The sequence below is a fragment of the Macaca thibetana genome, chromosome 1 (assembly GCF_024542745.1).
Source record: "Macaca thibetana thibetana isolate TM-01 chromosome 1, ASM2454274v1, whole genome shotgun sequence".
Classification (NCBI taxonomy): domain Eukaryota; kingdom Metazoa; phylum Chordata; class Mammalia; order Primates; family Cercopithecidae; genus Macaca; species Macaca thibetana.
The window spans coordinates 180,439,998-180,467,610 of NC_065578.1; the positions used below are offsets into that span (position 1 = coordinate 180,439,998).

Consider the following 27,613-nt stretch of genomic DNA (forward strand, 5'->3'; position numbering starts at 1 on the left):
GTTCTCTATGTATTTTGTTGAATCCATTCCATTATATTTATTAATTGTGTGATTAAGACTTAAGAAAATGCTTTAGGGTTCTCCTTCTGGTTGTGTAACTTAAAATGCTAAAATGTATTATATATCAAATAATTTCCTAAGAGTCACCAAGGGGTTCACAGAGAAACTACGATTTGGGTTTTCTTGTTCACCCAGATAGCCATTTCTCAGCCCCAGAAACCCAAAGTGTGAGGTAGTGCTCTGCCTCTACCTGGGGCTTAGCTCTGCTATTTGCATAATTTTGGTTCCAAGTTTCCCTCTTACTTTCACTGGAGGAAATTGAGGGTTGAGTCAGCATGTGATAAGGGAATGGTTAAATGGCTTGGATGTGTTGTTTCCTCTACTTGATTTGATGGGTTTGTAGATCCAACTCCATTTCCCCTGTATGAAAAGCCTTGGTGAGCTCAGGTGGGTACCTAAGCTTGGGTTGCAGTCACTACGCAAAGTCCCTCAACCCAGCCTTAGACATCAGCCTCCTAAGAGTTTGGATTTTCTGTGCCCTTCAGGTGATCAGAAAGAAGAAATTTATCTCAAGTTGTGGCAAATAACCCTTCTAGGAAAAAATATACATTACTCCCACTGCCCCCCACCCTACTGCCACCTCACCCCCATGGCATTTTCCTACGTCTTTGAATAAACCCAAGAGAGATCCTAAGTAAAACCAATTCCTAAAATCACTCCTGTCCCTCCAACCATCCCCAATGGACTGATCTCAGATTTCTATCTTGAAACAAAGAGGTTGGAAATCAGCTTTTAGTACTGTGTTGAATGAAATATTTCACATGCCATTACTGTAGTTTTAATGTTAAAAACAATTTAGGAATATATTATAAACAAAACAATAAGTTCATAGTATTCCAAAATTTTACTTGTTAAGTGCACTATTAATAGCCTACGCTATATGATATTCATTTCTAAGCTACTGGATGTTAACAGAGCTAAACTCAGACCTGGCCATTTTAAAATCATATCTCTCTTTATGTTCACAAAAGCTCATTAACCATCTTAAAAATCCTCTAAGCACTGACTTCACAAAAGCAAAATAGAAAAATAGTTCTTTGTTTATTGGATACCCAAGAATTAATTTTAAAATTTAAATTTGGCTTTAGTATCATTAAGTAAGGGTATCACATCCTCAGAACCAAAAACTAACAAAAACTCATTTTCTTCTTTCAGGAAATTAACAGCTAAAAAGGCAAAAAGAGAGTTGAGGATATATAAATATAACAACTTTTAACTAGCTAATTAAAGAGAGGATTAGCAAAGATAATTGAAGTCTACTTATAATTTCAAATTTGCATTTTGAAAAAGTGTTATTTTTAATTCAAAGAGATTAAAATAAGGAGCAAAACTGATATGAATTTCAAATACTCTTTCTCTGCCAATGATCAAAACAATTAGAGATGAAATGAAAACAAAATCTTAGGTAATTAACAGACTGGATAGTCAAGTTTAAAATCAGTAAGGGTTAACTGTCAATATACTTTGATATCAGAAAGCTTACATCAAGGTTTGTTAGAAGGGAGATTAAACAGTTGTTGATATGTTACACAGAAAGAAAAGAGTAAAAGGAGGTATGGAGAGAAAGCTGTGAGTCCTTTGGGTCCTCCCCAAATCTTCTATCACTAAAGAAAAGTAACTGGTTGCAAGTGTGACAGGATAGTAACAGTAGCCTCCGGGCTCACTGCGGAAAGGAAGTCGGCCTTTGATTTCAATAATTCAGGGTCCTGTGGGAGAGACAGTCTTCTCAGTGGAGAAAGGGGAAGATTGTGGTGCCTAGAGGAAGAGCCCTTTGGTTCTTAGAAACTTTGAGTTTTCTGTATAGCAAAAAGTAGAGACTTAAATTCATCTTTGGGGAAGACCTTTTCCTTTGTTATGAGAAAGCTGCCCTTTACTGAGTTATAGGAACTGAAACAAGTCATCACCTGACCCAACGTTTCTGAAGAGAGGAAAGTGGTGGCATCGAAATGAATTCAGAAGCATCCATTCTAGAGTTAGACTGAGCAACCAGATGAGCTGGTGTATTTCGAGTTGTATATAGTTGAGACGTGTTATAGTTTGGTATTAAAGTGCCTGTCTAAATGCAGTAGCTCAGAGTTTTCCTAGATTCCAAATGAATATTTATTAAAATGAAGACATATTATAGTGGTTTAAAATTAGACAACTTTAAAATAGGATTAGGAACCAGAAATTGAGATGAGAGTTCCTAAAGACAGATGGAATTAATCAATTACAATTTTCCTCTTGATTCCACTTCATCCATATAAACAGAAATTTCTCCACAAAAAAATCTGTGAAATGAATGACTTAGAGTTGTGACTCCTAGAGTTTTTGCCCCTTCACAAAGTAAGACATTTTAAGGCTCACAATAGGTACCTCAATGCTTGTCGATTGATGTGAGAGTTCATTTGCTAGGAGAGTTTATTCAAGTTCATCTAAAATTCCCTGAGAAAAGAATGCACTATTTAAGGTAGATTATGTCTCAAGGTACAAAACCTGATTTGATAGAGAGGCACTAGCTACTAGCTTCCAAGCTTCCATCCTTTAAATCAGTGAAAGAAAGGAAATCCAGGCTCTTCAGTTTAGCTTCAGCACTATCAGTAAACTCCCTGGAGGCTTTCTGCAGTGGAAGCCGGGGTGGGCCCATTGGAATCCCAGAGACCAGAGTCATGATGGCTTTGGTCTGTGACACTCCAAAACCTAGACAGGAAAAATAAATTAGGAAACATGACTGGTACTGTCTGTCTCTCCACAAACATCCCAAAGAAGGAGATCATATGCTAACAGCAACTACTACAACAAGGTAAGATTAAAACAAAAGTTGGGAACATTTCTAGTCAATATGACAGATGAGCAATCATTTGAAATCCCTCTTCCTGCTTCAAACACATAGAAACGCTGGAAAATTTTAAAAGTTGATCACAGTAAAAGAAAACGAAAACTCAGGGTTAATCTTAAACCCAAGAAGGAGAAGCCAAAGGTGTCAGGAATAAAGAGGTCGGAAAGGTGAGGAGAAGCTGATGCCAAACAACCCTTGAGGATAATCTGATTTAGGAATATACTATTGTTGATCAAAGGAGGTAGGACTTTATTGCCAGGATGAAATTTAGTTTAAGCTTATTTAGGAAGTCCCTGAGAAATGCAGTACTTAAGGTAGCTTATGACTCAACGCTGCTGTTTTCATGCTGGTGTTATACGGCTGGGATGGGAATGGAAAATGAAGCCTTAGATCTGTGCATGGTGAGAAGCTGGAATTAAACTCCCTATGTAAAACCGGTAGTCAGCCTTCTATGAAAAGCAATAGAAAAAACCCAGCCCACTGGTCTGGGGATAGTGAAGAAAGCTTGACTTCTACTAGGCTTGTGGATGGAAATGATCTCATGAAAAAAATCTCAAGCCTGAGCCAATGTATGTTACACACTTAGTAGAGGTACTATACTAAGAAATTAACCCAAAGACTGGTTAGAACTGGTGGAACTACAGTGTCCTAGCAGAAGCAAATGTAAACCCACTTGATAGGGTACCTTACAACCTAATGTTCAGTGGGTTACCCAGAAAACAATGGTCTCTGAAGATGAGCTGAAAAGCTAAAAATTACAAAGTGCATGAGGATAAGCAGCAGCATGAGAACTAGCACATTCAAAAATGACAAAACTTACATCCTAAGAGTAGATGACAGAAAATTCTGAAAGAGACTTCTCGGAGATAAAAGGAGGAATAGAAGTCATAGGCTATGAGAAGAATGGTAGAGTATAAAACAATCAACAAGAAATATTGAAAAAATATATATTAAGGGAAATCAAACAGTAAAAACATAGCTAATGAATTAGCAATTTTCAAGGTGGAGCTAAGGAAATAATCCAGAATACAGCATAGAAAGATATGTTAAATCTTTTTTTAAAAATTGAGATACAGATTGAGAAAATCCAAAATACAACTAATAGACTTTCAGAATGACAGATTTGAGTAAATGCAGTCAAAACATTCTTTACGGATAACAGAGAAGTTTTTCAGAACTAAAGAAAGACAAAGCCTTCAGACTGGAGAGGCAGATGGAAGAGCAGGTACACTGTTAATATGTAAAAAGCATAATCCCCAATCCCCATCTTCTAAAATGTCTGTAATTTGTTTTCTTAGCTGGCTATTGCTTTCAGATTCAAGATATAAGAACTAACTTTCTTTTGCTAAGTTAACTTAGTTACAGTAAAAACTGAGCATTGGGAAGGAAAATATTAGCATGATTGAATATACAGTAGGCCTCCCTTGTCTGCAGTTTCACTTTCCATGGTTTCAGTTACCTGTGGTCAACTGCAGTCCAAAAATAATAAGATATTTTGAGAGACAGAGAGACTGACCACAGTCATATAACTTTTATTGCAGTATATTGTTATAATTGTTCTATTTTATTATTAGTTACTGTTTATCTCTTACTATGCCTAATTTATAAATTAAACTTCACCATAGGTATGTATGTACAGGAAAAAACATAGTATATGTAGGGTTTCGTACTATCCGCAATTTCAGGCATCCACTGGTCATCTTGGAAATACCCCCTGAGATAAGTGGGGACTACTGCACACATCAATCTTTTAGTTTGTCTAAAATTTTAATAGTTCAATACCTATTTTAATGTACTTTAGGAACATAATAATTATCACACCAAACCCACAATTTTGTGAAAACATTGCTTAGAACAAGGGAACAACAGGTAGTTCATAGCACTGGAGGCACACAAATGTGCAAAAATCATGAAAGTGGAAAAACAAACAGAACGCCCTTGAGGGAGTAAGAGAGCGGGTTGAGAACCCTACAAGAATGAGGGGCATAACACACAAGAGGTGCTTGGGGGTGAGGGAGGAGTTGCCAGGATTATGCAGAACTCTGACACAGAGCAGGGAGGCCTGCCAAAAATAAACTTAAAAATTTTCCTGCATTAACGCAGATTCAATTGGCCCAAGGGCCAATCTCTTGCAGAAGAAGAGTGGATGGTGGCATTTGTCATTTGTTATGGGAGATTTAAGACACTCTGGAGAGGTTTCTCTACTCAAATTCACTGTATTTCTCCCCACCACTGCTCCCCAATTTTGTCATATTATCCAAACCTCTATCCATTTAAGCTTACTTGTGTTAATAAACTCTGTTTAAATTGTAAATACTCTTGGGAGAGCTGTCAATCATTCACAATTTAGTAAGATCTGTATTTAGACTGCCTTCCTCCAAGCACTTAGGCTGAAATCAACCTCAATGCAGTAGTAGAATTTTAATAAGCAGAGGCAAGTAAAGGGAGGGAGTGCTGACGCTTTAGGAGAGAAAGAATGGAAAATGGGGTAAGTATGTGCTAAAATGGAGAAGGTTGCCAAAGATTTTCCAACTAGGTTTACTTCACAGTTTTATATGGTTGGCCCCGAGGGTTAATAAGGGAAACAGAACTCTGCTTACAGCAGACCATTAAAAGGTGTTCTTGTTGAACCCTCAGAGAAAGTGACGGTATTCCATTTTCTTTACAGTCTCCAGCAGCAAACAAAGCAGGAGACATGTGGCACTTACCTAGTTTGACCACAAAGTTGATAAATCTCTGGATACAAAACTAGAAAAGAACAAACATATCTATAGTTAGTATTATTGAACTGTGTAAACAATGTAAATAATGTAGAAGTCAAATTACAGAAACCCTAAAAAGTCTGCACACCTTCATTTACTAAAGGTCTGTCAGAGTGGAGAAAAATAGCCAAGTGAAGATGACTGGGATCCATCCAGGCTAAGGTAAGATCTTTTCATACATGTAGGCTTTACAGAATGGGCCCGTGCAGAAAAGAAGCTTCAATGATGGAATTCTACAAGAGAGTAAAGATGGGAATCACACCCCTTATCCATCTGGCTTACATAGGTAAACTTATCAGTTAGTGCAGTGGTTTTTAAACTCGGGTACATATAGCTCTGGGGTACCTTCCAGGATGCCTGAGCACGTGGCCAAGGCTAAGATTTATGGGAATCAATTTCTAGATCCTCAACTTCCATAAATGCTGTTTTCTAAAATTGATGAGCATAAGAATTGGCGTGAAATGGAGGTGCAGGTTGTTGTAATTTCACTCATGTAAATAGAACAGAGGGCACTTAAGTACATTAAAGTGAATGAGATCAATTTAGCCCTAACTTTTCGTCTGCTTCTTCACTTGACTAAAAGCTCTTTAAGAGCAGAAACCACCTTCACTGAAATTATGTACTGAGTAAATAAGACTCACTCACACATGCCTTCTTAAGAAGAAACAGAGAATGTGATAAACTAAGTTCCTTACCAACAGCGTTTACAATGGGATGTTTTATTTAGAGTGGGACTAAGAGGGAAAAAAAGATGGAGACTGGATCAACCAGTAAGAGAAGCCATTGAATGGAAGGGTCAACATTATAGCTGCTTCAGTCTACTCTATCTGTGATTTCCCTGTTCTGCTCAGAACACGTTAGAATTTTCAGAAATAACTTTTCTAGGAAACTGGGCAGGGTGGCGGGAACCATCAGTGCAAGGAGACGGCAGAGTATGCACAATTCATTCTTCTTACCCTTATCTAAACCAAAGTCTTGTCAATGTTTAGTTGATTTGGCATAGCTTCCTAGATCCCTACCTTGTTCCTGTTCTTAGTTTCAGCTGGTCTGAGGATAGACAAAGGCGAATATTACATATAGTATTTAAACTTTAAGGAAGAAGTAGATTTATGATGGCTCAACTTGAATATTACATATAGTATTTAAACTTTAAGGAAGAAGTAGATTTATGATGGCTCAACTTTGAGGCCTATGGGTAGGGAATAGTTAACCACTCTGGATTCTGCTTCTTCATGTTCTCTCTGGGTTGGGGCTGCAGGTCACTCCCTTTAACCCCCAGGATGCTTTGTTCTTCTGATCTGTAATCTCTGAATACCCTGATGGCAGCCTGTCCTGTTCAGAAAGATCCTACAGCCAAGCTTTATTAGGACCAACCACTTGCTTCAGTCACGTCTTTCCATTCCCACTTATTTTCTTGGGATACACCTCTCAACCACTTATACTATCCTGAAAATCCTCATGCCTCTCAGACCCCAAAAGTCTTGCTCTCATGTCAACCCTACTTTCTGCCACTTCATTCCATTTACACTTCAGAACCATGTGTTAGAACCAGATGTTAGCTGGGCATGGTGGCGCATGCCTGTAGTCCCAGCTACTCAGGAGGCTGAGGCGGGAAGACTGCTTGAGCCCAGGAGGATTCAAGGCTGCAGTGAGCTATGATCACATCACTGAGCTCCAGCCTGGGCAACAGAGCAAAACCCTATCTCTAAATAAAAAAGAACCAGTTGTTGAGACTGTTCCACCCTTCAACTGAGGCTCTTCTTTCCCTGGATGGCTAGGCTGTCCTCCATGGAACATTCACAGCAGCCACTATGTCCTCTGGAGTCTTCCCAGCAACATATCAGCTTCTGCTGGTTTTTTCTTCCTGTTTCAAATCCTGTATCTACTTTGGATCACCCACTAGGCTCTTATTTCTTTCCTGGTGGATGTTTCTAGTTCTCAGCACATTTCCAGGGTGAACAAGACTGACCTGCCCTGACTTTGAATGAAGCCTTCCCCATTTTAGGTTACCATCTTCATAGCTTCCTCATATTCTGTGATAACTCTGGTGTGATGTCCTCAAGGGGACAGCCTGTGGTCATTTTCCCAGAAATCTATGGCCATTATATTATAGTCACAAAAGTACTTTGAAGATAGAGTAAAAATAAGATCCTTTCTAGGAGGAAGAGAGGAGTCATCCCTGTATGGGTCCTGTCCTGATTAGACACGTCGGGAACACAGAAAATGGGGACAGCTTTCTTTGGTTTTAGACAAGAAAAAGTACAAAACAGAAGAAAGGTAAAGAAAGAGGCAGCTGGGCAATTTGAATGAGGGCAGGCATGGTAGAGAGAAGAAAAAGAATCCTCAAGTGGGGAAGAAAAAAGGCTGTGATTTATGGGAAGGGAAGAAAACGTTTACCTGATAGTTCAGGGCTAAAGAGAGGTCCTTTCGTTCAAAAGCCTCCAACATCTGGTTTGTCTTTTTTCCCAGGTAGTTATAGGTACTGGCAAGACAATAACAAATACTGCAGGTTCAATAACTCAACAGGAAAGGTCCAGATCTTCAAATCCCTCTGCTGTTTAAAAGGGAAAAAATACACCTAGTCCTCCTAAAGTCTGTTTTTGGGTCCTAATCTATTAGGGGATCAGACTGTCTTCAGTTCTGAGTTTTCCAGCAATACTAAGCAGTACTGCAGAGAAGGGATTGAGACAAAAGGGGATAAAGGAAGAAAAGCGGAAAAAAGATAAAGGAAAAAAATGGAAGTGTATTTGCTAGCAAGCGACTGAGGCCAGCTCTTGCCCTAGGGTACACACAGGTGCAATGCTAGACAAGAACTGTGGATAAAATGTAGCATCTGAGGTGAGTCCTAAAAGCCTTATGCTGAAACACTGGGTGGATGGAGCACCATGAAAACAGGGGCAAATCCTAACAAATTACCCATATTCCTTGCTAATGTGTATATTACTTAAAAACTAGTTTCTAGATAATAATATTAATAATAATAATAAAATGAGGGATCATTTACTAAATGCCTATTATATTATAGGCTTGACATAAATCATGTCTAATCCTTGTAAAACCCTGCAAGGTAGGCCTGGTTTTTATTTTGATTAAAGAATGGCTTCAGAGTTTCCACGAAAACTTTCCATTGCTTCGTGTTGTCTTCTATAACAATTCATCAAAAATGAAGGTGAGAATAGTTATTTGATCTGACAAAATATTTTTGTGGACTTATAAAACTCTCCAACTCTACCTATAAATATCTTAAATAAATTGCTGAATTCTTAGAGAAACCGGCAAGGTAAAAGGTTATAGAAACTCATAATAAGGACATTTCCCCAAGTTCTTTAAATTCAAATGGCTTCTCCCATAGTAAGTTGGTATCAGGAAATGTATTTATCTTGATGTACCAATAACAGAAATGTTGTTGGACTTATATATATAGAACCGGGGTCAACAGCAAGGAATTCCAGGAATGTGAAGCTCAGGTTATCTTCTGGTAATACAGTAAGGAAGAACAATGTCTGAGGAGCTTCAGAATACTAAAATTTGAATCCCAGTGGTCTTAGGTTTATCCTTGGTTAGACAGAAAGGTGATTATAGCTAGGGAGAAATGGAGTTTAACCAAATGTACTTGCCTTATAGATTATGTTGACAGAATTAAAATGCTTAGTATGGAGGCCAAAAAGCAGGAGCCAAAAAAGTAAGAATTTCCAGGCGGAAAAAGGTTTAATGGTAATATGGTTTGGATCTGTGTCCCTGCCCAAATCTCAGGTTGAAATGTAATCCCCAGTGCTAGAGGTGGGGCCTGGTGGGAGGTGACTGGATCACAGGGGCAGTTTCTCATGGTTTAACATATCCCCCTTTGTGCCATTGTCACGATAGTGAGTTCTCGTGAGATCCAGTTATTTAAAAGTGTGTGCCACCTCACTTCCTGCTCTGGCCACGTAAGATGTGCCTGCTTAGCCTTCCACCATGATTGAAAGTTTCCTTCAGAAACCAAGGACACGTTACCATGCTTCCTGCACAGCCTGCAGAACTGTGAGCCAATTAAACCTCTTTTCTTACGCATTTCTCAGTTATTTCTTTATAGCAATGTGAGAATGAATTAACATACGTGGTCAGCAAATACAACATTCAAATTTCCTCAGTAGAAATAGCCCTGTAGTTACAATGGCTGTCATAGGCCATCTTGGCTTGGTGAACAAGCCATTTATATTATTCAACTCAGTCACTCTTCCTCACAGCCAGGCTCACCAAGACATGTTATAAATGTTATTTTGCTCCCCTGGTATCTTTCAGTTAATGCAAACATTTAATTCAATCTGCTTGGAAGCATATTCTAATGAATTAAGTTAACATGTGCAGTGGACGTGCTAATTGAATTGCCTGTCTTTTGCTAAGTAGGCATTGGGCCACATGATTCTGGTTGGACCTGACATGGACACTTGCCTAGGCAGTGCTATCTAATGATGTCCCAAAATGCCACGCTTGGGCAGCCATGATTGGCTATGTGCATGCTGAAGCAGAGAAAGCCCATTTGGATACAGAGAGAGAGAAGAGAAATAAAGAGATGTGCACAAAGATGTAGCGGTGAGTCTCTCCAAAAAACCACATATGGAAGATAATCTGCCTTGGCGGTTGAGATTCTGCAGTTCTTGGCTTTCATCTTCTCTGAGGCCTGGTTTTACATCCTCCTCTTGGGCTCTATGTGGTTTCCCAGAATTTTATAATAACCTGTCTTCTTGTACATAAGGTAGTTTAAATGGGTTTCTGTTACTTGCAACCAAATAATTTCTGACAAAGATAGAACTCACAAAGTGTGAGTCCATCCTTGAGATCCTGGTCACCAGGGTCTATAGCACTAAGCGTCAGTTCCCGCTAAGGTCTAGGCCCTGTGCATGTGCTCAATTCATGTGTTCATGTGTCTCACCTCTAACTGCAACAGATGCTTCTAAACAATGACTGAATTTCTTTTTTATCCTTTTTCTTTTTTTTGAGATGGAGTCTTGCTCTGTCACCCAGGCTGGAGTGCAGTGGCTCAATCTCAGCTCACTGCAACCTCTGTCTCCTGGGTTCAAGTGATTCTCATGCCTCAGCTCCCAAGTAGCTGGGATCACAGGTGCCTGCCACCACGTCTGGCTTCTTTTTTTTTTTTTTTTTAGACAGAGTTTCACTCTTGTTGCCCAGGCTAGAGTGCAGTGGTGCGATCTCGGCTCACTGCAACCTCCGCCTTCCAGTTTCAAGCAATTCTCCCGCCTCAGTCTCCCAAGTAGCTGGGATTACAGGCAGCTAATTTTTGTATTTTTACTAGAGACAGGGTTTCACCAGGCTGGTCTCAAACTGATGACCTCGTGATCCACCTGCCTCAGCCTCCCAAAGTGTTGGGATTACAGGCATGAGTCACTGCATCCGGCCCATTTTTTAAAATTTTTAGTAGAGGGGGGGTTTCACCATGTTGGCCAGGCTGGTTTCAAACTCCTGACCTCAAGTGATCCGCCTACCTTGGCCTCCCAAAGTGCTGGGATTACAGGTGTGAGCCACCATGCCCAGCCCAATGACTGAATTTCTAACAAACAACGAAGCACTATTTCATTCCCTTTCACTGGAAGAATGTGGAAAAGAAAGGAAACTTCTATTAGAAAGGATACACATGTAAGAAATACAGCTACTTGGGCTGGGTGCGGTGGCTCATGCCTGTAACCCCAGCACTTTGGGAGGCCGAGGTGGGTGGATCACAAGGTCAAGAGATCGAGACCATCCTGGCTAATGCGGTGAAACCCAGCCTCTACTAAAAAAATACAAAAAATTAGCCGGGCATGGTGGTGGGCGCCTGTAGTCCCAGCAACTGGGGAGGCTGAGGCAGAAGAATGGCATGAACTCGGAAGGTGGAGCTTGCAGTGAGCCGAGATTGCACCACTGCACTCCAGCCTGAGCAGCAGAGCAAGATTCTGTCTCAACAACAACAACAACAAAAAAAAAAAAAAAAAAAAAAAGAAAAAAAGAAATACAGCTACTTTGGTGATGAATGCCTTTATGGGGGACTTTATAATCATTGGGAAAAATGAGTCATGCTTACCTGCCCACTGCTCCAGTTGCTCCCATCACCAGAGCACTCAGCAGTTGCTAATCAGAAACAAAGAATATTCACTTTTATAAAAAAGAGAAAGAAGAGAGATGCTACTATATAAATAGCTACACAAATTGTTTTGGAGGGAACTGACCTGCTGCAACATGCTAGGGGGTGACTTACCTCATCTACCCCAAAAAGGAAAGCAAATTGTTGCTGGCGATTCTGATCAACACACTGCCCGAAGTCTAAGAGATCTGTATCACTGAATTTCAGCCCTTGGAAGGTGGGGATCTTATCCTGAATCCCATCCAACAACTCCTCAGCACGAACTGCTCAAAATAATAAGCACCTCATCAATCTGCACATCTCCAGGAAATAACATCCCATATAGTGCCACGCGTCTGCAGTGAGCTGCCACAAGCTGCTGTCAGCCAGAACTGACTGCAGACTAGGCCTAATCACTTCTCCCTGACTAGCAGCTCCTATGTACTTGTCCAATTATAATCCTAAACTTCCCATTCCTTGAAGGCAGTAGATGGATATTTGTGAAGTGTAAATATATATTTGGTCTTAGTCCCTGGTTCCTGAGACAAAGTACCTAAAACCCTTGTAGACAGGGGTGCTAGGAGAGTATTTTATTCTAACACTTGGTCTTTGACCCTTATTCCTGACACAGAGCTCCCAAGACCTTTGTAATTTCCTGAGAGATAGGAACATCTGACACAAATCTCCTAAACCCCTTGGAATCTCCAAAGTGATATGTATATTTCTGTATGCTACAAAGTTTACTGATGACTAGATCTCTTAGATAGCCTCAGGATGAGGGCTGGTTGCCAGGGAAACCAACCATGTACTTAAGAGGGTTGGAACTTTCAGTCATATGCTTGGCCTCTGGGGAGGAGAGAGGGGCTAAAGATTGAGTCAATCACCCATGGCCAATGATGTACTCAATCATGCCTACATAATGAAGCCCCCATAAAAACTCAAAAGGACAGGGACTCTGTGTTGCTGAACACATGAAGGTGCCTGGAGGATGGCTTGTTCAGAGAGGGCATGAAACTCCATGCCCCTTCACACATATCTTACCCTATGCATCTCTTCTTCTGGTTGTTTTATCTGTTTCCTTTGTAATAAATGGGCAATAGTAAGTAAAGTGTTTCTTTGAGTTCTGCGAACTGCTATAGCACATTAATTGAACCCAAGGAGGAGGTAATTGGAACCCTGATTTATAGCCAGCTGGTAGGAAGTACAGGCCACAACCTGGGACTTGAGACTGGCATTGAAGTAGGGGCAGTCCTGTGGGACTAAGCCCTTAACCTGTGGGATTCAATGCTGACTCCAGTAGCCAGTGTCAGAACTGAATCCAATTAGAGGACACCCAGTTCGTCTCTGATGAAGAATTGGTTGTTGGTGGGGAGAAATGCCCACACACATTTTGGTGGCCAGAGGTAAAATGTTTTGTGTTGAGTGCTAAGTATGAGAGTAGAGAATAGGAAAAGCAGTTTTTTTTTCTTTTTTTTCCCTTCAGAATGTTTATAAAGTACAGCCTCCATTTTTCCTCTAATGGAATTTAGAAAAGAGTGGGATTTTAAAAATAATCTAAGAAATTTCAGCTAATTGTAAAACTCTTCTTTCTGGAGAAATACAGTAATAACAAAAGAAAAGCTAGAAGAGAAGTCAGAAGAGATCAGAGGACTTTCCTATGTGCTATAGGCACTAAGAATACAATAGGTTCAAGGTAGACACACTCCTCTCCTAGTGAGGCTTACAGACTCACGTCTTCTCAATAAGAAGAAGGAGTGTGTGTGGTAAAGACGAAAGGTATGTGCTACAAGTGCCCAGAGATCAGATTTCCTTTCATACCTAACAACTTCCATTATACAGCAGCGTGAATGATTGATAAGGGCTGGGACTTCAGAGGGACATTTAGAAGCAACTGGTACTGCCCAGTCAGTGGTGGTGTGCTTTTGTGGCATGGGGTAGGGTGGGATGGAGTGGAGTTTCTTAGCATAATAGGGTAAAATGTGAGAGTTGGAAGGAAAGAAATATCAAAAGAAGCAGTACTTACTCTTTACCCCTGTCAAGGCAGGAATGTGATAGTAATAAAATGGCAGGGCAGGGGCGGCAGCAGCCACTTCCTTTAGGAAATTAATCAGGATATCTGAAAGAACAGCAGGAACAGTCATAGTGAGAACAGGTATAAACAGTGGCTTTCCCTGGTAAAAAAAAACAAATCATCTGATGAAACACAACCATGTTTCTCAGAAGCCTCAAATTCTCAACCACTCTTACCATCCCTGCTACTGCTACTGCAATGTTTTTGCAACTCACTTCCTTCAAGTTTTATTTTCCTTCTGTAGAAAGCCCAAAATAAGATGATTATTCTCCTACCATACTAAACTCTATTACAAAATTGATGAAAACCTTCCCATATATTAAGAGATGATGATGACAAACATAAGTCCATCACATGAGACTCTTGTCTTCTTACCCCAAAAAGGCTAAGTGTGGACAGTAAACAACAGAGACTACTATAGGACAATAATAAGATTTTAATTGAGAAAACCCTGTAACAAAAGATAAACAATATCTGCTTCAAGAGGGAAGTTATAGGAGTAGTGGCACATTTTGCAAGAATAGTGGCACATTTTGCAAGAATTCCAGCAAAATTTGGTATTTTTCCCTTTGGGGAGAAATCCAGATACATCAAAAGAGAGCACACTCTGGTTTGCTGAGGAAGTGGCATTTCCTGCATCATCTCATGTGAGCTTTGCCTGCAACGCTACTGCAGATGATAAGTCCAGCAGCACTCCTCATGCTTTGGATGCCACTGGGTAACAGGAGAATTTTATATAGGTCATCTGAATACTGTTATGATGTGTATTCAGTCTATGATAATATTTCTGACAAATTATTATGTATACATTATTTTTCCTTTTAGGGAATATATTCATGTAAAAATTTGTAAAGCCATGTGAAAAAATTTTTAAATGTTGGGCTGGACACAGTGGCTCATGCCTGTAATCCCAGCACTTTGGGAGGCTGAGGCAGGAGGATCAAGGCCAAGAATTCAAGATCATCTTAGGTAACATACCAACATCTCGTCCCTACAAAAATTATTTTTAAAATTAGCTTGGCATGGTGGTACGTGCCTGTAAGTTCCAGCTACTTGGGAGGCCAATGGAGGAGGGTTGCTTGAGCCCAGGAGTTCGAGGCTGCAGTGAGCTATGATCATGCCACTGTACTCCAGCCTGGGCAATAGAGCAAGACCTCATCTCTAAAGAACAATTTAAAAAATTTTAAAAACTTTAAAAATGTTCATTTTAAACTAGCAATTTATAAATATTAAATTGCTTACTTACATGAATTATTTTCTATGTATCAATAATAGGTGATATTTCATGATGATTTAGACCTATTATGCATTTAATTATGGATTTATTTAATCATGTAGGTGAATAGTGTCTGTTTTTATCCTGCTAAAATTTATACTTCTTTTTTTGCTAATCAAAAAGGATTAAAAAGACTTGGTATACTTAGACACCATAAATAGTTTCCACAGAGAAGACAGTAGAGAAAGAGAAAGCAATACTTTTGTATTTTGGAAGGCAATGAATATTTCTGTGAAATCTCTTAAAATTCATCATTCACTCGACCTTGAATAGGATGTGTAGTCTCAAAATGCCCATCACTTATATTCTTCTAAGAAAAATGGTCCCATGCTTTGCCATGTGACTGACACCCTATACAACTCACTGGTCCAGCAGCAGACACTTGACCCAAACATAGGCATCTACCCATCAACAGAGGCTCAGCAGATGACCCAATCAGATCAATTACTGGGCAAAAGAACTGAAGTACTTTAATGCAGTCCCTTTTATGGATCCAGGGAGAGCAAATATTTCAGAGAACCACTGTACCTTTGCACCTTTAAGCCTCCAATCTATAGTGCTTTACTCTCACAAACTAAATATAACCATTTTGAATGGAGGCAAGAAGTGGACCATGTGAGGTGCCATGCATTCAGGCCTATCTACTTACCTTTGGTCCATGGCTTGAGGAAGAACGGTGCAATGACAGCGATGCCATCAGCTCCTATTTCTGCTGCATGTTGGGCCTTTAAAGGAAGAAAGAAGACCATATTGGAACAAGTGATTTACTACAGTCATCTATAGCTTAGATACTAAGATCAGTAACAAGCTCTTCAAATTTGCCAACTGATGTACCACTGGAGAGTGGGAAAATTAACCAAATTTAATGAATGTCATTGCCAGGAAAATCCCAGGTCGCAAAGTAGAGCTCCTTGATGATGGTGAGCTGTGCACTTAATCTTATACTTCATATTTTGTCAGCACAAAAAACCTTGCTAAGGAGACATAAGTAGGTCGTTTTGATAAGTTGTAACTGTTACTCGAGATATCTGCTGATGTAATTTCTCTTCTGTTTAGCCCATTGCTGATACTGTCTTTTCTGTCCAATTTAAAAATGTATATTAGATTGGGAATGCAGTTGAGACATGCTGAAAAGGAAAAGATTATATATATCACAGAAGATACTTTGCCCCATATTTCTGATATTTTTTAAAATTCCTCCAGAAAAAAGTAACATTTCCTCTTGCTGGACCCTTATAACACTATGTATCTATTTCAAGTAAAATACCTAAACCTACCAGGTTGTAAGGCAGTTGTGTATGGTGACTGTCCTCCAACTAGAGTGTAAGTCCCTCAGGGCAGGGCTCAGATCTTGCTTACCCTTGAGTCCAGGTCAATCATGGTGCCTGGCACATAGCAAGGAACCAGCAGACGCTTGTTGATTGTTTCGGAACATGCCCTACTCTCTAAAAAGGGAAAAGGGCTTCCTTCTGAGACTTTGACTTGTAATATCTATATCTAATAGATGTGATTATCTTTCTGCAGAAGTAAACTAGAATAGTTAAAAGGAGAAGACTGGGATATAGCCAAATTAAGGCACTGGGAATAATTTCATTAACACAGGATCAGAATGTGATATATTTAAATCATTTGATTAGTACTCTGTTTAGAAAAAGAGCAGAAGAGTAACCTTAGCTGAAAGCAAGGAAAGAGGAAACACCTAAGAGAGTTGATGGCAGTGTCCATTCAAGCATCATCCAATAAAGAGTTATGGCTAAGAAGATGCCAATGTTACTGTCTCTTTGGCAAGACTACCCCTGTACCAGCAGATTATCCCTATTCCAGAGGATTATTAATTCCAAGATTACTTCTATACTATTTGGGTGTTCAGCCCAATGGATGATACTGTCATTCATATCATTACATGATAATATTTTAAAATTTGTATTATACATTGGAAAAGAAGCAATTGAAAAGAGAAAAAAAAGGAAAAATATACCCTACACCATACTGCCTTAGTTGAAAAACCTTTTGTAAGAGAAACAAATAAAATGTAAGAGGAATAATTCAAGTCTCTAAATTCTGATTCCACACTTATTATGGCTAATGATAGATCTTCCTTTGCATCTTGCCTAAAGCACTAAATTGCAATTTTTTGCAAATACATTATACATCCCATTTTTAAATCCAAATAGCCAAAACAAGCAAAACCCATTAAGAAGAAGCTGGGCCAGAAAAAGTCATATATCTAAGTTCTGGAAACTTGGTCAATTTGTAGCAGTCCAGGTACAGGGCCTTCTGATAAACAATTTTGAACATCTTTTTTTTTTTTTTTTTTTTTTTTTTTTTTGAGATGGAGTCTCGCTCTGTTGCCCAGACTGGAGTACAGTGGCACGATCTCAGCTCACTGCAACCTCCGCCTCCTGGGTTCAAGCAATTCTCCTGCCTCAGCCTCCTGAGTAGCTGGGATTATAGGTGCCCACCACCATGCCCGGCTACTTTTTGTATTTTTAGTAGAGACAAGGTTTCACCATGTTGGTCAGGCTTGTCTCAAACTCCTGACCTCGTGATCCGCCTGCCTCGGCCTCCCAAAGTGTGTGCCTTCTTTTCTTAACCAATTCACCCAGGCCTCAGAATCACCATACCACCTGCTTTTCTGCCAGGAAATTTAACCCCTTCCTGTCTTGCTTCTGCTCCACCTAACCTGCTAATCCCTAAAGCTGGAGCAATCCAACTGTCTGTGTTCTTGTTCCTATATTCTGGCTAAAGAGTGTACCCAGAAAAAAAAATTCCACAACTGTGCTGAAGGGTGGTATGACAAATTTATAACTTACAACCTAAGTTGGTCTTCAGTACCACCAAGCAATCCTTTTGTGTTTTAGCTCCCTCCCCCTTTCTCCAAGGCAGAATTCACATTTGCCATTCTTCAAGTCTTTATACTTTGTCCATCTGTGCCCTGCAGATGGCACTGCCTTCTACTTCACAGAGAAAATTGAAATTGGCTCAGTTCTGCTCCTTACCTGCAAACTCAGCTACAGCTGCATCCATCCTTACTCTCCTTGGAGGAAGGTGCCTCCATCTCCTATTCTATAGTCATCACCACCTAGAGCTACAATCCTTTCTTCATGGCTCAATGGCTGCTTCTAGGCAGTGAGCCCCTGAGATCCCACACCTTATCTTTTCAGGCACACCATCCACTACATAGCAAATATAGTACTGATTTTAACTGCAGCATAAAAATTGAGGCCCCTTGAGTGGTCTCTCCCAGATGGAGCTGCATACATACCAGTTCCTGTGACTCCTTCAAGCTCAGTGCTCCTACGTGAATTACCACCTGATCCAGCCTGCAAAAGAAAAAAACACTGCTGCATCGCCTAGAGTTTAGAGGCATGCAGAAGGGCTGCACTATCCTGGTTTGTGCTGGTTTTAGCAGTTAACTGACACCTTATTAATCTCACTTATTAAGTTCTATAGCAATATATTTAATCCACCTAAAGGGACTTATGGTGATCTTTTTAACATAGGTCATTGATATCAAAGTCTTGTCATGTTACTGAGAGGTTGGTTGTGATTTGACCGTGTCTAGGATGATTCTGATTTCATAGCAGAGAATATTCAGCCCCAGAGGAGGTATTTAAAGGCAAGGTTAAAAGGCTATTCCATTTCTTCCTTTCTGTAGGAATACAGCCATTTCTGCAATGACTTCATTTCGAGCCAGTGGGAAGGTGGTATGTTCATTCAGTATCATGGAGGTTTCATATCACTAACAGCAGAAATATATGCTGAAAACTGTTAAACGTGTACGTAAATGGGATTCATCTCTCATTAAGTTAGAGGCAGAGGATCACAGAGATAATTTAGTCCATGCCCATTATCTTAAATTGGAGTCTGTAGAAATTAATCTTATATACATGCTCACATAAAACATTTCTAAGTTGTGATAAAAGACACAAAATTTAAAAATCAATTCTAGGTTGGGTGCAGTGTCTCATACTTATAATCCCAGCACTTTGGGAGGCTGAGGTGGGTGGACTACTCGAGCTCAGGAGTTCAAGACCAGCCTGGGCAACATGGCAAAACCCCATCTCTACCCAAAATACAAAAAATTAGCCAAGTGTGGTGGTGTGTGCCTGTAGTCCTGGCTACTTGGGGGCTAAGGTGGGAGAATCACTTGAGCCCAGGAGGTGGAGGCTGCAGTAAGCCAAGATCATGCCACTGCACCCCAGGGTGGGCAACAGAGCAAGACCATGTCTCAAAAAATAATTAAAAATAAAAATAAAATAAATAACAAATAAATTCTAATGGAAGTAAATGATCTAGTTTAATCATGTTTAGAATCACTTTATGTGTTAGATATTACATATGATTTTTATACGTAAATGATATTGCATATATTCATATAAAAGTGCTTTGCATATATCTGGCATTGGCTAATATTTGTTGACTTAGATCAAATGTAAATTTAAAAAAATCAAGATGCCAATGGTGAATCAAGCACTAGGGAAGAAATCTAATTGGGAGGTGGTGCAGCATAGCTGTTAAGAACTTATATCCCAGAGTTAGAGTCTTGAGCTTGAATCCTGACTGTTACGAACCAGCTGTGAACTCCTCAGAAAGGCACTTAACACCTTTACACTTCAATTCCTGTAATAACTCAGATAATAACATTACCTGTCTCACAGGGCTATTGTAAGGATTATGTGAGTTCATGCAAGTAAAACACAGCATGGTACATGACATAGTAAATGCTTTATAAATATTAGCAGTTATTACTGTTAAGCCTTAAGAATAGAGACTTAAAGAAAAAAAACAAGTTTGGGAGAACAAAAAAGAAAAAAAAAGAATAGAGCCTTTTAATGCTGCAAAAATATAGAAAACAGTAAAGAATCATTAGGGATTTTAAAAAATGTTCAGGGAATAGAATTTAAGGTTCAACCAAACAGAACTTGAAAAGCAATAACTGATTAAACAATACATGAGTACTTATTTTGGTTAAGCATTGTTTTAGATGCTGTATTTGGTGGTATACGTGCATGAAGATAGGTATGATACTGAGATATTTTTGGTTGGAGATAAGAATAAAGAGTTTCCTCAAAGAATACAGCCAGGAACTAGTCCTGTGAGAAGTGAATTCACTATAAAAAGCAATTTCCTACTTTGCAAATCTCCTCAGAATTTGGCCAAAAGGGGATATTTGCTCTGACACCCTGATGTTCATTTTTGGGGGTACTCCATGTTCCCAACTGGGGAGAGGCCACAGTGAGAATGGTCTTCTCAAAGTGGGATTAATAATGTTCAGCTGTGAATGCAGTCATCCCAGTGAGTCTTCTGAAGGACCTTGAATAAACACATGCCCTCATGAGACAGAGACACCACATTCCTGTTTAGGCCCAATCACCAAGTCCTCCAGGAGTTCTTGGCTAGCTATGTCTTAGGTAAAACAGGACCTAGCTGGGAAGTGACATGATCAGCTTTGTATTTTTAAAGGATAACAGAAGACTGCTGAATGGAAAAAGGAGGGCTGACTGACCTGTTGAACTCTCACCAGCAGTTTTATTGTAAGACCCCTTCCTTCACTACCCCTTTCTCTTGGCTTAGGTGAAGCCAATCATCCATTCGCTCTTCCTCGTTCTCCTGGGCTGCTAGGCACAGCTACCACTGTTGGAAATTTAAAATACAAATTTCCTAGTAATCTCTCAATCCAGGAGGAGGTTCCAACAAGCCTTCTGGCTGTCATGACTCATTTATCTGGAGTGGCTACTCCAAATCTTGACTATTCCTGTCAAGCTCTAAATTCTACCCAACTCCTAGTTCTGAGCAGATGTCCTAGAGTCCCAGACACCAAAGATGAAGCTTTCACAAACTCCCTTACCCTTCCTCCTCTCCACCTGTGCACGGGGCTATATCACCATTTGCTTTCCTCCTTGCTGCTGCTGCTTTTTTTTTTAGACGTCGGCCCGCTCTGTCGCCCAGGCTAGAGTGCAGTGGTGCGATCTCAGCTCACTGCAACCTCCACCTCCAGGGTACAAGCGATTCTCCTGCCTCAGCCTCCTGATTAGTTGGGATTACAGGTGCCTGCCACCACGCCCAGCTAATTTTTGTATTTTTAGTAGAGATGGGGTTTCGCCATGTTGGCCAGGTTGGTCTCAATCTCCTGACCTCAGGTGATCTGCCTACCTCAGCCTCACAAAGTGCTGAGATTACAGATATGAGCCACTGTGCCAGGCCTTCAGCTGTCTTCTAAAGCTACTCTGTCTACTTTGGGTTGTGTGGATGGTCCCCAGCTTATGACGGTTTGACCTTACGATGGTGTGAAAGTATCATTACACTCCCTGACTTATGACAGGGTTATGTCTTTAAAACTCAATGTAAATTGTAAGTTGAATCAATTTCTGATCAATTCATCAGGACGTAATTCTATCACCAGTGAAGGAGCATCTGCATTTCAAATCCCTAGCCAAAACCCCCTATCCAAGACCTTCCATCAAAGGTATCAATTCACCACTTTTTTTTTTTTAAAAGGGTTTTGCTCTGTCACCCAGGCTGGAGTGCAGTAGTGTGATTTTGGCTCACAGTGACCTCTGTCCCCCGGGGCTCAAGTGATCCTCCTGCCTCAGCCTCCCAAGTGGCTGGGACCACAGGGGCATACCACTATGCCCGGCTAATTATTTTTTTTATTTTTTGTAGAGACAGGGTCTCCATATGTTGCCCAGGCTGGTCCTGATCTCCTGGGCTTAAGCAATCCGTCTGCCTTGGTCTCCCAAAGTGCTGGGATTACAGGCATGAGCCACTGTACCCAGCCAAGGTTTACCAGTCTTTTCTGTATCTTTAATCTCTTCTCCCATGGCAGTGTCCTTTCAGCATAGAAACACGCTCAACATTTTTCCACTTAACAAAACTATGCTTCTTTCAAGCTTGCCTATTCCTTCCTTCCTAATGTACTACTCCATCTCTCCTTCCCTTTGCCAGAAAACTTTTTGTGAGGATCAGCTGCACTCACTGCCCCCACTTGCAGATATCTGTTGCACTCTGTAACTTACTGCAGTCTGGCTTCTCTGCAATAACCTGACTGGCCCTGCTCTTTCAGAGGTCATCAGTGACTTCCTATGATGTGTCAAACCTAGTGGTCTTCTCAGTCTTTCCTGTGCTGACTTTCATGGCGTCTGTTATTATAACAAATGTTATAATGAACATAGCATCTACTGCAAATAGTTACAATGAATTCTTACATTAGTGTGAATGTGTTTAGTGAACTGTGCCTGCCAGGCATTGTTCTAATCCTCACTACAACCTCATAAGTGAGGTACTATTATTACTTCTATCTTAGGGATGAAGCACACAGAAGTTAGGTGATATGCCTGAGTTCCCAGCGCTAATAAAAAGCAGAGCTGGGCCTCAAATTCAGGCAGTTGGGCTCTATGGCCCCTGCTCCACTGACAGTCTCTGAAATCATTCTTCTTCCTGGTTGCAGTGACAGGACTCACTCCTGACTGGCCTCCTACCTTCTGAGGGCTTTCTGTCTCTGCCTACCTTCCCTGTCCCTCATTTTTGGTACTGCTCTTAATATGTGCCCTTAGCCCTCCTGTTTTCATACTCTGCCCATTGTCCTTAATCTTTTTGGACCCTAGATCTGACAAAATTAACTGAAAGCTGATGGCTCACCAGAAAATGGTTCCGTGGATATGCACTCAAATTTGGCACATAATTTTAGGTATTGGAGGTGCCCTGAAGCCATTAAGGATTCCCAGGGACACTATGGGCTTCATACTGACCACCTCTGCTCACTTGGAACTTACCTCTAATCTTTTACTTCCACCTAAGACAACATCAATCACTCCCTTTTTGTTTATACATTCATCAGAAGGGTTGGGGTATTAGTTTTCATGATCTAACATCCCTACCAGATGGTCAGCAACCTGAAGGCAGAGCCCTTACTTTATACTGCTGGTGCCTAGCACAGTACATAACATATAACAACATAACAGAAAATCAATAACACTTAGTTGGCCAGGCACAGTGGCTCACGCCTGTAATCATAGCACTTTGGGAGGCTGAGAGGGGTAGATCACGAGGTCAGGAGATGGAGACCATCCTGGCTAACACAGTGAAATCCCATTTCTACTAAAAATACAAAAAAATTAGCCAGGCACGGTGGCATGTGCCTATAGTCCCAAGTACTCAGGAGGCTGAGGCAGGAGAATTGCTTGAAGCCAGGAGGTAGAGGTTGCGGTGAGCCAAGATCGCACCACTGCACTCCAGCCTGGGTAACAGAGTGAGCTCCATCTCAAAAAAACAAACTTAGTTAACTGGAAGTGCTTTTGGAACTGATACTATCCTGTTTGTTCAACCATGGCATGAATTGGGTGTTACAAAAATATATCACTGCACGGAAGTTTATGGACTACAGAAAGTCCTCCAAGAGCACAAGAGGAAGCACCATAAAAGAGCATGTTGAGTCGGATGCATAGAGACCTGTAAGGAGAAGTGGGCCAATACAAGCATCAGGCACTCATCCCGAGAAGGGAAGGGGTGTGAGTTGCTCAGTGGAAGAGCCAGGTGACCAGCAGAGTCCATTACCACCCTCCCCTCTTATCCTTCAGCCCAAGGACAGGTAACTGTGAGGGGATTGGCCCTGTAGACAGGTAAGCAGTTTCCCAACGGAACCTCTGGATGGCAGGTGTGTCTAGCACTCTGGCTGCCCTTCTGCACACAAAGGGAGGGTGCTCTTCTCCAAGAAGCCAGGATCCCTGGGGTCCTGCTCATCTTCCCACCAGCTGACCTCAAGCCCCAGCTCTGACCAGAAAGCAGGGAGGGCGTATCCTCTGGGGAAGAGGCTCACTTAATACAGCTGTGGCCAAAGGGCATTTTTATCCTCATGCAGCCACTTACTTGTCCTTCCCTTTTGTCACCCACTCCTCTGCGACCTGGCGACGCTCTGAGATGCTCAGGGACAGGCCTTCTCCTGTTGTACCATTCACTGTTCAAACAAAGAGTAAGTCAGTGGGACGACGGAGCACCTCTGCTCCTCCAACCCCAAGTCCGAAAGTGCAGGGTCAAAAACCGCTGCACTGAGGATGGTCAGGAGGGGAAAATGCCGTGTTTCCATTTTCACTTCAGGCTCCATCTTTTTTCCACTTTCACCTTGTCAAAGGCAGTGGGAAGGTTAATTGTGACTTGTAATTATAAATCTGACCTTGATATTAGGGACAGTCAGCAAATACTTTAAATAAAGACAGAGATGACTGCCCACATTTTATGTCAATCTCCAAACACACTACCCAGTTTTATATCTGGGCTTGAATGGCAGAGAAATCAACACCATCCAGTACCAGAATGTCAAATAAGTGGGAGTTACTCATATGGGTACTTTTGTATACTACAGATCTCAAACTATCTCCATTTATAGTTTGACATGACGGTAGTGCTCTAGGACAACTTGTTTTTTAAGTATTTTATTAAAAAGCACAAAGGATATTAATATTTCTTATACCAAGTGCTCTTACATATCCACTTACTCTAACAACCCAGCAAAGTAGAAATTATTTTTCTCATTTACAGATGAAAAGATAAAGTCTGAAACAGTAAATAATTTAAGTTTGAATCCAGAGTTGTGTGATTCCAAAACTCATCCTCTTTCCTCTTTTCCTTCTACTACAATCATTTCTTTTTTATTTTATTTTTTTGAGACAGAGTTTTGTTCTTGTCACCCAGGCTGGAGTACAGTGGCGTGATCTTGGCTGACTGCAATCTCTGCCTCCCAGGTTCAAGTGGTTCTCCTGCCTCAGCCTCCTGAGTAGCTGGGATTACAGGCACCCACCACCATGCCCAGCTAGTTTTTTGTATTTTTAGTAGAGATGGGGTTTTGCCATGTTGGGCAGGCTGGTCTTGAATTCCTGACCACAGGTGATCCGCCCGCCTCGGTCTCCCAAAGTGCTGGGACTACTGGCGTGAGCCACTGCACCCAGCCTACTACAGTCATTTCTTAATGGATCACAGAAAGATGCCTATGGCAGTAGGATACATTACTGAGGTCTCATGCACATGGTGGCACTCTGAATCTCTAAGCACTCAGCACTGGGCTGGAAGAGGAGAGGTTCGGGAGGCAGGGGAGGGGAGTCGGAAAGTATTTTTAACCACTCCTTTGGGGTCTTGACTTCAAGTGTGCTCTGGTCATAGGGATGTTCCTGCTTTTTCCTCATACCCAGGGGAGATCTGCTGCCCTTTGTGGAGTAAGAATCTGCCTTCTCCACTATGACTTAGTGCTGTAGAGGGACATTGAGTGGTTTTGTAATCAGGTCTCGGTTTTGACATGTGGCCCAGGACACTTTTTCACACAAGTTTTAATCTGCTCTGATTATTATTACCAGGTACCTCTAGCTCTGGAGGGGCTCCTGTTGGTAGAGCAATAGGTCAGGGCCAACGCGTAGTCTTCTCAGAATAAAAATGCATTCAAGGGTCCAAAAGCCCAGAACACCACGTAAGGGACAGCTCAATTGCAGGTAAATATAGTTGTCAGGCTTAAAATGTTCAAGATCTAATTTTTTTAAACTTTCACTTTCTATGAAATAAAAGGCGATAACTGCTAGTCCTGTGATTTCTTTGTGTACTACCTTTACAGTATTCCTTCCATTCACAATTTGAAAGGCCAGGGGAAGACAGAATAAAGCCCATTCTTAAGAGAGAGAAGAGGCTGGGCGCGGTGGCTCACGCCTGTAATCCTAGCACTTTGGGAGGCCAAGGCAGGCGGATCACCTGAGGTCAGGAGTTTGAGACCAGCCTGGCCAACATAGTGAAACCCTGCCTCTACTAAAAATACAAAAATTAGCCAGGTGAGGTGGTGTGCACCTATAGTCCGGCTACTCAGGAGGCTGAGGCAGGAGAATCGCTTGAACCTGGGAGGCGGAAATTGCAGTGAGCTGAGATCGTACCACTGCATTCCAGCCTTGGGGGGAGACAGAGCAAGACTCCATCTCAAAAATAAATAAATAAATAAATAAAAGAGAAAAGAGGGTTTATTTGTTACTTAAGAAGGTTTAGTTATTATTCTACCACTTCTTGGCTGAAAGGCCTGGGGCAACTTAGAGTATATCTGAGTCACATATTTTCATCTCTAAATGGGGATAAAAAGTAATACCTTAAGTGTTGGCACACTATCAAATAGGTAATCTCTTAAGGTGCTTTGTAGGTCTAACATTGGTGGGTCTACAAATTCACAAATTTTAGTTAGCTTAACCAGGCTCCACCATAACTCGTGACACCATGACTCTATGTGAGATATACCTTCTAAAGACTGAGCTGGAGACATGCAGAAACATCCCCAAAGTTGACTTACCAAAAATGTTCTTCACTCCCTGTTCTTTTACAAGATAATCCACATACTGACCAATTACTGAAAAGTTGATTTCTCTAGAAGACATGCGAAAAATGGAAAAAAATGGCATTTTTAGTCTTTTTCAGATTATTATTCAACAAATCCTCAGGTATATAAACTGCTCCCTCTTGCTAATAGTTATTAAAAATCCACTCCATTTGTGAAATTCTTAGCCTGCTGTAAATAATGCCTGGGTTTTTTTCCCCCCTGAATCTGGTGATTTCTCCACTCAGCCATGTATGCCTCACTTCTATGAGCAAAACACTATTAGTTATCAACACAGGCTTTATACTTACACCTCATCACAAGCAGTATTTAAAAAGTAGTTATGGAACTATCTTTTGCCCAGCGCTCTCTCTTTAAAGCCCATATGGCCAGCGCTTTTGCCCTTTTGGGGGAAGAATGATGGTTGGAGACCTAGTTAAATAAGAACTTAACATTTGCCATTTGATTCCAAGTGCTGGGATTACAAGTAGGAGCCATCATGCCTGGCCTGTTCCTTCTTGTGTTTTCCCATCCTACTCTTAGGTTACTTAGGTCTGTCTTCATCACTGGAGGCCATTATCCATGATCAATTATTAGGAAGTCATTACAGAGGAGGGAAACATTCATTTCTTAGGCTCACAAGATAGGAAAAGTCAACCTTAATATTATAAGAATTTTAGCACTTACTATTTGGGACAACACATGGAGTCTTAAACTCATCTGTATTTGCTGGTTTTATATTGAACAAGGTTAGCAGTTAAAAAGGAACTTTGTCATCACTTTGCCTCTCAAAGGCGGAATAGCAGTATCAGCATCCAGGGGACTTTATTATACACGCAGAATCCTAAGCCCCACACAGTCCTGCCCAGTTAGAATCTGAATTTTAACAAGATCCCCGTGTGATCTGCATGCACTTGGCAATTTGAGGCACACTAACCTTGTAAGGATCTGATGCTTAAGATTAATGTCTCTTAAAATCATACTGATTTCAAAATCTAGGAACTGACTCACAAATTGTATTAGGCAACCTGTCCTTAATCAAAATGTAGGAGGGGAATGATGGGCAATGAAGAGTGAAATCCAAAGGAAAATGGTGCAGCAAGCCTGGGTTAAATGGTTACACTGTGCCCGTGGTTACCCTGCCAAGAACACAGAGTGCTAGCTGGCTGCCACTGCACTTTTGTCCACAGGACC

The 27,613-nt window shown here is 40.9% G+C and overlaps 1 protein-coding gene across 7 annotated transcripts in view; it reads right to left on the reverse strand.

Annotated features, from left to right (window-relative positions):
• Nucleotides 1-1,337: 1,337 nt before the first annotated feature.
• Nucleotides 1,338-27,613, reverse strand: part of NPL (N-acetylneuraminate pyruvate lyase) — a 39,301-nt gene continuing 13,025 nt past the window's right edge. For 5 of the 7 annotated variants that reach the window (XM_050766442.1, XM_050766474.1, XM_050766432.1 and 2 more), the window contains 10 exons: nt 26,396-26,469; nt 23,953-24,040; nt 18,350-18,407; nt 15,734-15,809; nt 13,761-13,853; nt 11,873-12,021; nt 11,699-11,745; nt 8,038-8,122; nt 5,587-5,626; nt 1,338-2,739 (listed from right to left, as the gene is read on the reverse strand). In XM_050766442.1, the coding sequence (XP_050622399.1) occupies nt 2,555-2,739; nt 5,587-5,626; nt 8,038-8,122; nt 11,699-11,745; nt 11,873-12,021; nt 13,761-13,853; nt 15,734-15,809; nt 18,350-18,407; nt 23,953-24,040; nt 26,396-26,469 (895 nt within the window). In that variant the 3' untranslated portion in view covers nt 1,338-2,554. The other 2 variants (XR_007720777.1, XM_050766480.1) reach the window with 2 other exon arrangements.